The 14,223-nt window shown below is 40.7% G+C and overlaps 2 protein-coding genes across 3 annotated transcripts in view; both read left to right on the forward strand.

The window, feature by feature from the left end:
* The window catches only part of cadm3 (cell adhesion molecule 3), a gene marked incomplete at its 3' end in the record, with an annotated part of 118,847 nt that extends 112,516 nt beyond the window's left edge, over positions 1 to 6,331 (forward strand). Inside the window, exons 9-10 of the mRNA XM_079243692.1 lie at positions 2,888 to 3,013; positions 6,213 to 6,331. Coding sequence (XP_079099818.1) covers positions 2,888 to 3,013; positions 6,213 to 6,331 — 245 coding nt within the window. The remainder of the gene's footprint in view (positions 1 to 2,887; positions 3,014 to 6,212) is intronic.
* Positions 6,332 to 13,569: 7,238 nt separating this feature from the next.
* kirrel1b (kirre like nephrin family adhesion molecule 1b) overlaps positions 13,570 to 14,223 on the forward strand; it is a gene marked incomplete at its 3' end in the record, with an annotated part of 98,715 nt that continues 98,061 nt past the window's right edge. For both annotated transcript variants that reach the window (XM_079244447.1, XM_079244448.1), the window contains exon 1: positions 13,570 to 13,642. In XM_079244447.1, the coding sequence (XP_079100573.1) occupies positions 13,597 to 13,642 (46 nt within the window). In that variant the 5' untranslated portion in view covers positions 13,570 to 13,596. The remainder of the gene's footprint in view (positions 13,643 to 14,223) is intronic.

A 14,223-nucleotide genomic window follows, 5' to 3' on the forward strand; every position in this document is an offset into this window, starting at 1 on the left:
TTTTACTTTATGCAAATCATAGCCTCTCACCCGATGATTTCTGGGATAGCGTCCAGCTTCCCTGCATCCCTTAAGTGGACAAAACGGTTAAGAAAGAGAGAAAGAGAAAAAGAGGGTGGGGGAGATGTGGACTTAAAAGCAGATGAAGAGGCAGGTGGAATGTAGTAAATGTTTTAATTAAACTTAAGGATGATAGGGCCGTGTACAGCTGAACAAGACAAGAAGGGCAAAACACTGGCAAAGGTGAACTGAGACCAAGTGGTATATATGTACAGGAAACACAAAAAGACACATGGAGTGCGGATAAGCTAAATAAAACCAGGTGAACTAACAATCAGGAAATGAAGTTTGATAGAAAACATGAAGAAAACTACAAAATAAAAGAGGAAACCAGAAGTAAACGTGACCAAAATGAATGAAGGAAAGTTTATTTGTACAGCACAATACAACAACAGGGTGATTCAAATGGCTTTACAGAGACGATAAAACATTAGAAAATTCATTCATTATCTTATCATTCATTAGCTTAATCCAGTGAAGGGTCGCGGGAAAGCTGGATCCCAGCAATATCCCAGCAGTCTTTGGGCAAAAGGCAGGGTACATCCTGGACAGCTCACCAGTCCATCGCAGGGCCACACAGAGACAAACAACCACTCACGCTCACACTCATTCCTAAGGGCAATTTAGAGTAACCAGTTAACCTAACATGCATGTCTTTGGATGGTGGGAGTACCCGGAGAGAACCCACGCATGAGAACATGCAAACTCCACACAGCAACCTTCTTGCTGTGAGGCCACATTGCTAACCACTATGCCACTATGCAGACCCACATCAGAAAATACTTTTTTTTACATCATCATTTTGCACCATAATAAGCATGTGTGGTACATCAGCCTTTAAATGCCTTATGTAGCTATTTGCAAGGGTTGACACACATGGAGTATATGTACTGATCTATTTACATTTTATGACAGAGTAAGATTAAAAACTATAGATTACAAATAATAAATGTTTCTCAGCATTTTTTCTTGTGCCAGGCGGAAAGTGTTAAATCAAACAACATATTCACTTATGCTTCAGCCAAGCTTGGCATTTGAATGGTTGCAAATTGCACAAAAAATTGCCTGCTGTGCAAGTAGGCAGCAAAAGGGTTATATAGGCAGTAACAACACAACAGCTTGAATAGACAACAAAAAGAGCGAAGCCTTTACATGATTTGCGCCGCAGCACACACTCCTGCCTGTGCTTTCCCCCTCCCGGTGGAGTTTTTGACACAAGAGAGAAAAAAGTCTAAAGAGCTCAGCGCTACAGCTACATTTGCAGTAAATCACAACTCCGCTGCTTGGCTAGTTCATTTCAGTTCTTTGCTTTCTCCAGGCGACCCCATTGAAGAGCTACAAGCTGAAAGTGGGTAAACAGTGAGTTTGTTATGTAGCGCTTCTGGACTTCTCACCTCTTTTACTTCCTTTCTCCACCAATTACACTGCAGGTGTTTGTTATAGTTTCCAAAACTTTCTGTACTTCCATGAAAAGATTAAAACAAAAACAAAGTCACGACTTTCCAAAAGTCTTAGAAATGATGCATTTAAAAATAAAAACAGAAAAGCGTGTTTTGCAACGTAATAATACCACTATTTATATAAGATGAATGTCGCCTGTGTTACATCAGCCAGAGGTTGGTGGATTACAGTTTTTGAATCACAAGTCAGTAAGAAGAAAGTCAAACCCCACAGCTTATATAACTTTAAAAAGAAATTTACTAAGCAGGCATCATGTTTTTGAATTTACTAGACTTACTTTGCCTATTTATAAAACGTTTACCAAGTTCATTAACCAAGCCCACTCCTGCCCATTATAGATAATGGAGATTTTCAGTCTCACTTTTAATTAATGGAATTACTATTTATCTCTCATTTATAGTTTAAGATGATATTCAAAATTAGTCTTAAAATCCTGTATTTATTTTAATATTGTGTTTTGGAGATGACATTTGACAGCTAAAGTGAACTTTATATGTGTGTACAGCATATACCATGTGTTATGATACATTATAATGTGCTGAAGAAGTGTCTATGATTGAACTAATACACTTTTACATATGTTAAACTCATGTTTTTATAATCAGGAAATCCTTATTAAAGCCATATTTAAATAGAATCTGATTGGGGTCTGTTGTGCCTCGACAGTCTGGGACCACCATGCCCAACCCACAGTTGATGTTCCAGCCTCCGATTTTCCAAGATGAAATGTTTTCACAATCTAATTCAGGCAAGAGGGGAGAATTATTGAGCAACAGTGAAAAGATGTGAAAGGAGATGTTGCAACAGCTAAAGGGGGCAGGGATTTCACCCAACATCAAATGTGTGTTCCCGCAAGAGTCTTTCAAGTGAGCGAGACCTGGAGTGTAAACCACACAATCCTGTTGCAAGTTAGGCACAATTTTAATGGAGGGTGACGAAACAGCCTCTTTTCTTTCGCCTGGCTTTTACATCTCTGTCTTTGCCTTCTGAGGGTTTGCTGCTGTGGGTATTATATACTGATATACCATTCTTCTCTTTTCTTTTCGCCTTCTTTGTCACTCTCTCCATTATTCTCTCTCTCTTTCTCTCTCTCTTTCCACCACCTTTCATCATCCATCTCCCATTTTCACCAATATCCACCCACCAACTCCTTCCTTTCTCTTGTTAATCTCTGTCTCTCTGTTTGTCACTTTCTTGCTCCTGTTATTCTTTGCTCATATTCTTCCTCTTTCTGTCTTGTCTGTTCTGTCTTTTCTTGTCATCTACTCCCAAACTCTTATCTTCACTACATGGTTTCCTCCTTTCATTTTTCTCTTTCTCTCTCCGGTCCTGATCTCTGCTTTTTTCTTCATCCCTTTGTCCAAAGACCCCACAGCCATGTCAACGTCTTCGGGGGTGGACCACGCCGTGATCGGAGGGGTGGTGGCTGTTATCGTCTTCATCCTGCTTTGCCTCCTTATCGTCCTTGGCAGATACCTCATCAGACACAAAGGTTTCCAGATCCCACACAAACACATGAAGACATACTCATGCATGCATGTATGAACACACAGGGAGACACAATTCCATAAATATGAATACATATGTAAGACTGCATTTCACACTGACAAACGTGCACATGCACAGAAATGCATCAACAGCATATTTTCAGTCAATGCAGAGTTTGAATAGATGCAATGGAAACTGAATTATTTCCTCTCAGAATGGGATGTGACTCAATTATTTCCGTCATTTGAGAGCAGAAAGCAGCTATTAAAACTATAAATATACACTCATTCGTGTTTGAAATAGTCATTTTTGTCACTTTAAAACCAAAATATTACTCTAATTCAAGCAGAGTTGCAGTTTAAAAGAGTTATTTCAGTACATAGAAGAGGCTAATGTGCATTTTCTCACCACCACACAGAGATGGATTCACTTCCTGACTTCAGTGCTTCAAACCAGTCCATAATATCCAACATGACCGCCTGGCAGCTGGTGGCTTAAGTGCCATGCCTGTTTAGGGTTGTGTTTATGTCACTGCAATGATGATTTTCTCTGGCTGGTTTAAACATGCTGTGTTCAGGTGCCATTGTATGTTCGGTGATGCATTTAGCTCTCAGTTGTGGCATACAACAGCAGCTCATAAACAAAAGTGACAATCGCTGCGATAGTGTAGTTGACACAACAATATACATTCTTAAGGCTTTACTGACAGGTTTAGCTAGTTTATGGGCTTCTTGGCTAAGTATGCAAATACAGTATATTCATATCAGATTAATACTTTTTTATTCATACCTTCACCATAAGGCTGCTAACAAGCTAAACTAGCATGTCAAGGCTAGCAACCCACTGGTCAGGTCTAAAAAGTTAGTATCATACTCATGAAACAGCAGCTAACACTTTTCTTTGGGTAGCTAGCTTCAGTATGCTACTGGCCAGACACCAGTTGCTAATTCAGTTGTTTCCCTATCTCAGTTTGACAGTAGGCTACTGTTCATTGTGTTTGACGCTACACAAATCAAATCAACCTGACAGATGTACTCTCTTTATTCTGCCCAGGTTTTAATAGATTATCAACTTTTCCCATGAAATCCAACCTCTCAGTTAACTTTAAAATAAGCTGATTGCAGCCCAAGCCAAAAAGAAAAACACAAAACAGTTAGTGTTGATCAATTACAGGGATAAAGACAATCAATATTTAAGTCGCCACCCCCCTCAAATATAATGTGTGGTCTGTATTAGCAGGACTCAACATTCTGTTAACAGAAAATAGAAGAAAAGCAAGCTACAGATGGGAGGAAATAGCCTGCAGACATGTGGTTAATGTTGTGAAAGGGTCTTGTTTCAACCAAACCATTAAATTGTTTCCTCTAACAAAATAGTTTGGGTGCCTAAACACAGCCAAACAACAAAAACCAAACATATATGCTATATTCCAAAAGTATTGGGGTTTCAGCCTTTATGCACACATGGACTTTAATGAAATCCCATTTTTAATGCATCAGGGTTTAATATGGACTTGGCCCACCCTTTGCAGCTTTAACAGCTTCAATTCTTCTGGGAAGGTTTTCCATAAGTTTAAGGAGTGTGTTTATGAGAATTTCCTTTCTTTCAGAAGTACATTTGTGAGGTCAGGCAGTGATGTTAGACGAGAAGGCCTGGCTCACAGTCTCAGCTCTAAATTCCCTCCAAAGGTTTTCTCCAGGGTTGAGGTCAGGACTCTGACTTGGCCAGTCAAATTTATCCGCACCAAAACCACTCATCCATGTCATTATGGATTGTAATTAGAATTCCTGACTTCAGTGATTTGAGGCTCCCAGTGCTTCTGGCAATATAGTGTATAGCAATGCTCCCTGGGTTTATTTCCACCCAAGAGCATTGTGATTGGTTTAAAAGAATAGCATTGTGGGAATGCAGGCATAATTAAATAACTTGTTGAAATGTTTATGTTATATGAGAAGTAAAAACTTTGAAACAGTTGACTACACATCAAGCTTGATCTCATCAGTTTTGCAGGACTCCATTTTAAATGACAGATGCCACAAATTTGACAACATATGTGATTATAATCATAGAGATCCTGTTGAGGTAATTATTCTTTAATCTAAAGGGAAATTCAAGTGTGCAGCAGCTGCATAGATAAAAACTAAAAGGCATGTTGGAATAAAAAAAACTCTGTTTGGATTCAGGCGGCCTGCCCCTCAGTCCAGTCCCGGCGGCAACACGTGAGATCCCACTTCTGACACCAAACTGTCATGGAATTTATCTGATGAGAAATAAATGTAGAGCTCAACCATGCTCTGTCCAGTTTACTGACAATGCACGGTTGTTGCGAGCGAGAGGTCTCGAGAGCTCTGCCCCTGCTCAGGGTGTTACAGCAATCTTTAGGGATACACAAATAACCTTTACAAGGCAGCACTAGTCAAAACAACTGCCAGCTTGAAGATTACAACAGTCAAAGCTGAAAAAGGCCTTGAACAGAACATTCAGTTTTATGCATGAACCTACTAAAGCAAGCTTTCTGAACTACTCTAAACTATGCAGAATATATATTTTGTACTACATAAAAGAAGCTTAATAAAGGAGTAACATATTAAAATTACACTATGTGCATAATTTCCACCACACAAGTCATAATGGCACAAACCAGCATGGTATAGTGTGGCGAAAAATGTATCATCTCTACTGATCTGAACTGGAGGGAACGTTAGATGCTTCTTGTATTTATAATCTTGGTGAAGAAACAACATGCGGACTAACTGATTTAAAAAGCAATACGTCAGTAAGTGAGTAATTAACTACAGTAAGGGAGGGGGAAATTTGCTGGAGAAATAGAAATCTTGATGTTTCTAGTGATAATAACTTGCACAGCTAAACAAACTAACAATACTGCTCTGCTTTGCTCCAATAAACCAGCTTTTTAATTACAGATGGTCAAAGAAGATGTGTTGTGCTGATTATTTTTCTTCTATTTCCTGGCCAATCAGTTGCCTCCTTATGTACAAGCTTAAAGAAAACAACATGAGAATAATTTCAGCACTTATGAAGCTAAAATAACAATCAGAAAACAGAACACTCAAACTAGGATCCATGATGAGCCTTACTCCCACTGGTCAACTTGTACTGTCACCGCAGTCTTATTGCTCCTTGCCTTTCCCCTCTTGTTTCTTGCTCAGTGGGTCTCCTTTCCTTCCTTTCTCATGCCACAGGAACATATTTGACCCACGAGGCCAAGGGCTCAGATGACGCCCCGGACGCCGACACAGCTATCATCAACGCAGAGGGAGGCCACTCTGGAGCAGAGGACAAGAAGGAGTACTTCATCTAGACAGGAGGACAGAGTGGTGGAGGAAAGGAAAAGGAGGCGGAGGAGAAGGAGAAGGAAGAGGAAAAGTTGGAGGGACATGGAAGTAGAAGAAAAAGGGGGAGGAGTGAAGGAAAATAAACCTCCATTTGTTTTCACAGCACTTCAGTTTGTCACTCTGTTGAAGGGATAGTGGGAGGGGATGGGAGGAAAGGAACTGTGGGTGGGATAAAGCAACAAGTTGATCTTCAACTACCATCGTTGCATTGATACAGGGAAGTGATGTTTTGCACTGACATTCGGATGAACTGAAGTCACACACTCTACACACAAGCATACATACATGAGTCAGTTTGGAGGGGGGGATCTATTTTCGCACAGACTTGAACGCTCGTAGACGCTCAGATTAACAAACACGGGCTTCCTCTCAGTTTTCCTGACACGTTAGCATGTCGCCACGCACCCCTCTCTTTACCTGTCAGTGGAGCGAAAAGAAAAAGCTAAATTGCAAGTCACATCTTGACGTCTTTAAATGACACATCATTTCTTAAATCTCCCCATCCGTCTCCACACTTCAACCCAACCATGCCTGTCTTTCCATCTTTCTATCCTCATTCTCTCCATCAACACAAGGCAGCATGCCCCCCGCCCCCTGTAAACATCCTCCTCCCAAAGAAATCCATCTAAACAAAATTATTGCTGACAAACATAATCTCCTTCCGTCACTGTCTAATCTTTTTATGCCATCAAACCTCTTCCGGTATCCTCACAAATCCCCACCTGGTATGCACCCTTAGTTTTTTCCCACAATGCACCATCACAAAACATGCAACTTTAGTGCAAAAATAGCATTCCCACCTTTGCTAGCAAGCTGAGGGGTTCCAGTATACATATATAAATATATATATATAAATATATATAGAATTATATAGCATTCTTTTTACTTGACAGAAAATGTTTGATGTGCTGTAAATACACTCTCTGTCCTGTTTCTACCTTCTGTCTCTTTTCTCTGCAGCTCCCTCTCTCCTCTCATACAGTCTGTTACTGCATTGCAGTTCCTTATATACTCAAAAAAAAATGGCCTGCCTGTTTTTATTACATGCGTGGAAATGCGGAGTTTAAACTATCAATAACTGGGGAAAAAAAAGAAATGTAAAAATAACGGTATTGCGATGAAAACTAACCTTAACTGCAAATATTTGTATGAAGAATGTTTCCTTCTGGTTTTCTTTGCTCTTTGACTCCTTTTTTTTTGGTTTTTGGAAACTTTGGGAGAGTTTTTCCTCTCATCGGTGTATTACTGTCAGTATTAACGGTTTACAGTGTGCGTCATTTTGTCAGTCCGGAAGTCCATAAAGCTAGTTTCCATTTTGTGTTTTTTGACTTTTGAGGTTTAAATTTTACATGTTGTTTTGTTTCCCACCAGTTACCTCCCTGCTTGCCCGCCTCTCTGCTCCCAATCACTGATTTGTAGCAACAATAAAAATATTTTTAAAAAAACTTGGTCGAACGCAGTTTTCGAAAGGTTTCCAAGAGTTTAATGGAGTGATACTAAAGTTCCACTGCCTGGTGCTTGTGCTTGATGTGGCGTTCCTTCCACTTGGCCCTGCTGAAGCCATCTCCCTCCCCCTGCAGCACCTCTTGTCTTGGCGAGGCTACCTGTCGCTATATTTGCTGATTAGTGACATCATAGGTTTCATTTGCTGCACTGGAACGGGGAAAAGCTTTGTTATTTTTCCAGTACGGTGCTAAACAGGACTGCCTGCATGCATTAAACACAAACTTCTTGGCTGAAAAAAAAAAGACATTGGTAAACATTTTTGCGTGTGTTATTTCGAGCAGGACTTAGCACAAGCTGAGCAAAAGGTTCCCATAAACGAACGGTATTTTATTGAGGTTGGGGTTTTGCCTTGGCAGCGGCGAGCTCCACTTGGCTCAGTCATGGAAATTGATTGCAATCAAACTAAGAGGCTCCGGGCTGCAGATTGTACACAAGCCAAGGTTCAGTTTGGCAGGCAGGGAGCCGAGCTGGAGTCTGGGCAGCAATACCGCTGAAGAAAGTCATTCAGGAACTTGAATATCCTCTTCTCCTTCTCTCCCTCCTCTCCACTCGTCCATTTGTTTTCATACTTTAATCAATCAGCCTGTCTGTGTCCTGATCCACCTTCACCCCGTCTCCTCCTTTCATCCCCCTCCATCTCCGATCGATGTCCGACTCTCCTTGCTGGTCTTTGTCTCCTTCAGAGGCCCACGTAGACGTTTGGTAGAAGTAGCGCCTCTAGATGTGTGCGCTCTGCGGCTTTGTGGGAGTGTTTCGGAGAGGAACCCATTTGCTGTTGTCAGTCTACCCATAGACAGTGTCTGTGATAGTGTTTGCTCACCTTTATTGGAAATGTTCAGGGATTGTTTTGTTTTTTTTATCATACCCTTCCCTCCATTGTCAGTTCAACGCTGGCTGCTTTAAAAAAGTAGCTGAACTCGTAGGTTTATAAGCTAGCAAAACTGTACCAGGTAACAGGACCTGAAGCAGGGTCAGCTGTTGTTTTTCTTCCAAGAGCTGTCAGCTGGAATATTTGCTGGCTAATGTGATGCTGAAGATGATTTTAATGGTGTTTGGATTCTTTTGTAGGGTTTGGGTGTGTGTGGGGGGCGGTGCGGCAGCAAAGTGGTTTGAATTTTTACCGCTTTAGAAAAGGTCTCGAAATCAAACCTGCTGGTCAGCCGAGGCCTTTCTGTGTGGAGTTTGCATGTTTTCTCCTCTGGGTGCTTCTTCTGTAAGTCCAAAGACATGCACATTGGGTTTCCTGGTGATTCTTGGCTGGAGGTTTGTATGTATCCAGACATGTTGGTCTGTCACTTTGTGTTAGCAATGTAAAGGTATGATGGCCCCTCAAGGATGCACCCCACCTCCCAGTCTGTGACAGCTGGATCTCAACCACGCGAAACGTTTCAAGAATTCACAACACTGTCGATATCACTCTTCAGCTTTTCACTGCTATCATGTCTGCAGACCAGAGGATTAGCTTTGTCTGTCAGAGCTGGTTGTACACTTTGAAGATGTTAGCATTGAACTGTATTTAGCCTCAGTCTAACTCTACTCTTTAAACAGAGAAAGGAATACCTGCCTCATACTCAAAGTGTAGTGTCTTAAAAACTAATGGACCTGTATTTGCTTGTAATTTATCGTCCTGTCCTTCGTCTTAGTTAATGTGCTAGCATGTAGCTTGCATGAGAAACAGTTGGAAACTGTAGATACTGTTGGACATGAGAAGTGCCGACTGGCTTCTCTCCCGAGACAAGAGCGGCGGTCTGCCCGCCGGACCTCTCTGCTGTCCTCTGATCTGCAAACACAGCCTGTGCCCCAGTTAAATCCGTCTGTACCTCTTCAACACTGCAGGCGAACCCATAAAGTAGGACTCATTCTCCTGTTTTTTTTCCACCACTGCTACATGAAAATCACGTAGGGGTATAGTTGTGTTGAACTGGGACATGCAGTCAGTCTTTTTTTATTGCTCATTAAATGCAGTTTTGGCCAGCTGGCACCAGATGCCGGCAAACAACAGCTTTTCTTCTCCCTCTTCAGTCAGTTTGAGCAGTACTGCCCCTCCACCTGACTCACCAACTCCTCTCCAGGCAGTTGCACACTAGCTGCCACTCATGTCTTTTCTTTTTGTAGGAAGAATAAATTGACTTTTAAATTATGTTTTTTCCTTTTTTTTTTTTCTTAAGGTGTGCATAATCTTCAATGTGTTTCTTTCATTTAAATTGATAATCATCTCCTTTTTCTTGTAATTAGATTCTCCAAAACTTGAATGTTAGAAATTATTTTTGCCTATTTGATTGTTTCAATGACCATTTTTATATATTTTCATGTATATAGTGTTGCCTTTTCTGGAAACTCGTACATACGCACCCATACACACTTTGCACACACGCTTTAGGGTCCATACACATCCACACACATATCTGGACATGCGCAGCAGGCATGTGGCCTGTCGCTGTAGTGTATTTGAGCATATGTGTGTGTATGTGTGTTTGTGTATGAGTGTGAGGTGTGTATTAAATGACCCAAACAAACTCTGGAGACACTCTTAAAATGTGTTGCATTTACAAAAGTGTTTTTATTTCGATGACAAAAATATTTCTCATGGTTTTTTTTTTTGTTTGTTTGTTTTTTTTTGTTTCTGTTCCTTGTTTTGGGGATGAAAAGTCTTCCTTCTTTTGAGTAAATATCCATATCACCTGGAAATAGTGCTGTCATTTATGTTAATTTGTACAACGGTGGATGATGTCATCAATGCGACCACCCTGCTACTCGCTATGGTGGGTTTCCTGTCTGTTGGCTGTTACGCTCATGAAGTATTTGCTTTTTGTTTACTCGGGTCCTTTTGTTAGAATACAGTTGAGTTGTTGACTTCAATAAACATGCATTTGGGTTGATTTCACCTGCTTGTCGCTGGTTTTTCCTGTCGTTCACATATTACTGAATTTAAATGTTCATTTGGTGTGAAGTCTCTCTGAATTACAAGGTGGGGTTATCTCTGAAGTCTTTACGTCATTTCAGAATTTCCTTATTATGACGAAAGAAAAACAAAATAATTAAATAGTACATAAAGTACACATGACAACAACCCAACCCAACAGGCTCATTTAAGATGTTTTGAAAACACTCTTTTTTCTGAATATGGTGAATATGAAAATGTCCTTCATACAAGCTCAGTATAAAAAGAAGTATGTCTTTACACTGGTTACAAATCCAATGTGATAGAAGTCATTAGCAGATGTCATGTAGCTAAAATAAAACTGTCCAACAGAGGGCAGTACAACAAAGTGTATGAAATCCATTTGTTTTGAAGAGGTCTATTACTGGTTGATAATAAGATGGAAAGCCATTGAAACGTTTCCTTTTCCTGTTTAATCAAAATATATTCCATAATGGCATGAAAACACGTCCTCTAACCAAAACCAATTATAAGATAATGCTTTATTTCTTCTCTACAAGAGATATCCTTCTGATAAAAGAGTCTTTTGAACTCTGTCTGTAGCCTTTTTGTGTTCCTCTTATCTTTTCTCTGCCTCCAACTATTTATTTTGCGCTGCGGTTTGGGGTAAATTGTTACCAAATGTTTGTTCTGGTAAAGATCAGCCTTTTTTTTCTTTGCACATGCTTGTAGTTAATTACAATCACAGGGTTCACACAGACGGGTCTTTCTGACTGTGCGCTCAAAACAAACAAATGTAAAGAGGTTTTTCTTTTTATATGAAAATAGATTTCTGGTTTACAAAGTATGATGCATTCAAATAGATCAGTTTGTTGCCCAGAAATGTAACTCAACAAGTGTGATGGGCCAAGATGAATGAAGTGAGATGAAATTTTAAAGCGTTTATATGGTAAACCTTCTGTGAGTAGAACTGTTTGGAAAATACTTAAATAAAACAAAGTCTCAAGGTTTTTGTTGTCATAGATTTTAAAGAAATAATATTTGCGGCTATGATTTGTTACTCAGAGCCCCTTCAGTATTATACAAACAAATATTGTGCTTGAGTAGTCCATAGATAAAGTGTAAGATACAATAAAACTAGAAAAATAAAGAAAATATATATCAAATTTCATATAATAGAACATAGAATATAATATAAAACTATACAATGAGTGCGAATTTGGCAGATTTTTGTGTATAAATTACCACAAGCTGAGCAGTGTGTCAGCTGTTCAGCAGCCTGGTGGGTAGAAGATGTTTCTGAATCTGCTGGTTTGAGTTTGGATGCTTCTGTATCACCTCTTTAGAGTCAGGAGTGGCAAAAGTGTAAAAATGTGATTGTTATGATCAGAGTGTTTCACTACAAACGCTTTGAGGTGATAACACACACGCACACACACACACACACACACACAGTGATTTGGAGAAGTCTAGTTCTCAGGTGGGACAGGTGGGTGAGTTGTTCAACCATAAATGGAAACACAGCAAAGTAAAACAAACTATGCAAAACATCTTGTACATCAATGTTCAGCGAGATCAGGTTTATTCTTCATCACAGTCTGAACGCTCTGAGTTGGATTTCTTCTCATTTCTTTCAGTAGTCTTTGGGAACAGTTCAGGCTTCTATTCAAAGCTTGTCTGTGGATGTTGGCTGCATTTTGTTCTGCTCCGTCAAGCGATTCCTGCACCACTTCAATAATATTTCAGTCTGGGCTTTGGGGAGGATTCATCACTCTTTAGGAGCTGTTGCCCCTGATTATCAGCACACTTCTTATGTCATTTGGCAAACTTCTGCCTCTTCTTCCTGCTTCCCTTCCTTTAAAATGGCTTCTTGAAAGAGAACATCTCTGATGAGGTTTCACTGGATACATATCTCACGCCCTGTGTCAGGTCTTTGTTGGAACCCACAGTTCCACAAAGACGTTACTCTGATGCCGTTCATCTGCAGTTTTTTAGACCTGATGCTTCTTTGTTATAGTTTTGTACTTGGCATTATCTAGAAGGACTTTATGAAATGGGAACACATATTATGTCTTTGTGACAAGATGCTGTCAAAGAAGATATTTAAATTGGTTGTTTGTTCAGCTGTCCTAGACTCAATGCTTCAATGGTTCATGTTTTTGGGTTAAGGACCTTCTATACTTTAATGTGTCATCAGTCAGTATCAAGCTCCTTAATAAACAAGCACATGCATCTAAAAACTGTTTAGGTACAAGAACTGGAATAATAATTAATTGCAACAGGACAGCTTTTCTTTTTTCTTTCAAAATTAATTTCAGTCAATAAAAGATGCTTATTAAATGTCTACATGTATTACGAGTGTTAAAAGCATACATAGAGATGAAACGTGAAGTTTTCCTGTGTAAAAGCGATGACGCGCAGTTCCGGTCGCGGCCACAGCAGCGCTCTCCTCCTCCGGTCTGCGATGGGTCGGCGTGGGGGGGTCCATGAGGGAGGGGGTGTGTGCTACTGATTGTCTGTGAAAGAAGGGGCAGAGAGGGAGAGAGGAATTCAGTACTGTTTAAATGTGAGCAGAGGAAAAGGGGCGCAGACTGAGAAAAGCGAGGAAAAAGTGGAGGCAGGTTTATTTTACGCGCAGGAAAAGCAGGGAAGTAGTTGAACAGAGAGGAGAAGAAAGGGGGGAAAAAGAGGGGGCATGGGATATTTTATCCTCTAAATGTGTCTTCTTTCACTCCCATGACTCAAAGAGGATTCCAGCTAAATTCACCCGGTCGGGAGGAATTGATGGTGTGTTTTTGGGGAAGCAGAGCCGAGGGGAGGAATCTGAGCGCGCTCGGCTGAACCATGCCAGCCTTGTGGATCTTAACTTTGACGATCACTTTGAACCAAGGTGAGTGATGGCTGAAGGAACCACAACTTGTGAGGACACCAGCGATGGCGGAAAGTTTTGTTTTGGACGCCTAAATTGCCCTCTGCTGTTGTTGGTTTGTCAGCTTTGTGCGCGCGGCTGTGCGCTTTGTGGCTCTTCTGGCTGCACTCCCACTATGGATGCTGTGTGTTTATGTCTGGAACGACTGATTGATTGCTACTGACCTGGACATCGTGATCACATCCCATAGACGTGAAAGTAAAAGGAGTCTGGGGGTGTTATTTTTTTTTTTTTTTTTTTTTTTTTTTAGGGAGGGGGGGGGGGGGTGTCTTTGCTTAAATGTCCCGTTTTCCTTAATGACGCGTTAAAGCGGCAGAGAGATGAGGAGCATCTGCACACGACATTGCTTTGACGTGACCTTTGCAACGCATGAATGCTTACATTTTGGATGACACATAGAAACGCAGTGAGGGTCAAACACAGGCGCACGCGCGCGCGAGCTCACACACGCAGCAAACACACACTTTGCGCATAAGCTGCCAGCTGGGGATGATTGATGAGGATGAGGATCTGATGCACAGTCTGGTCGCTGGGCTTTAACA

This window comes from Telmatherina bonti (assembly GCF_933228915.1).
Source record: "Telmatherina bonti genome assembly, chromosome: 7".
NCBI classification, from domain to species: domain Eukaryota; kingdom Metazoa; phylum Chordata; class Actinopteri; order Atheriniformes; family Telmatherinidae; genus Telmatherina; species Telmatherina bonti.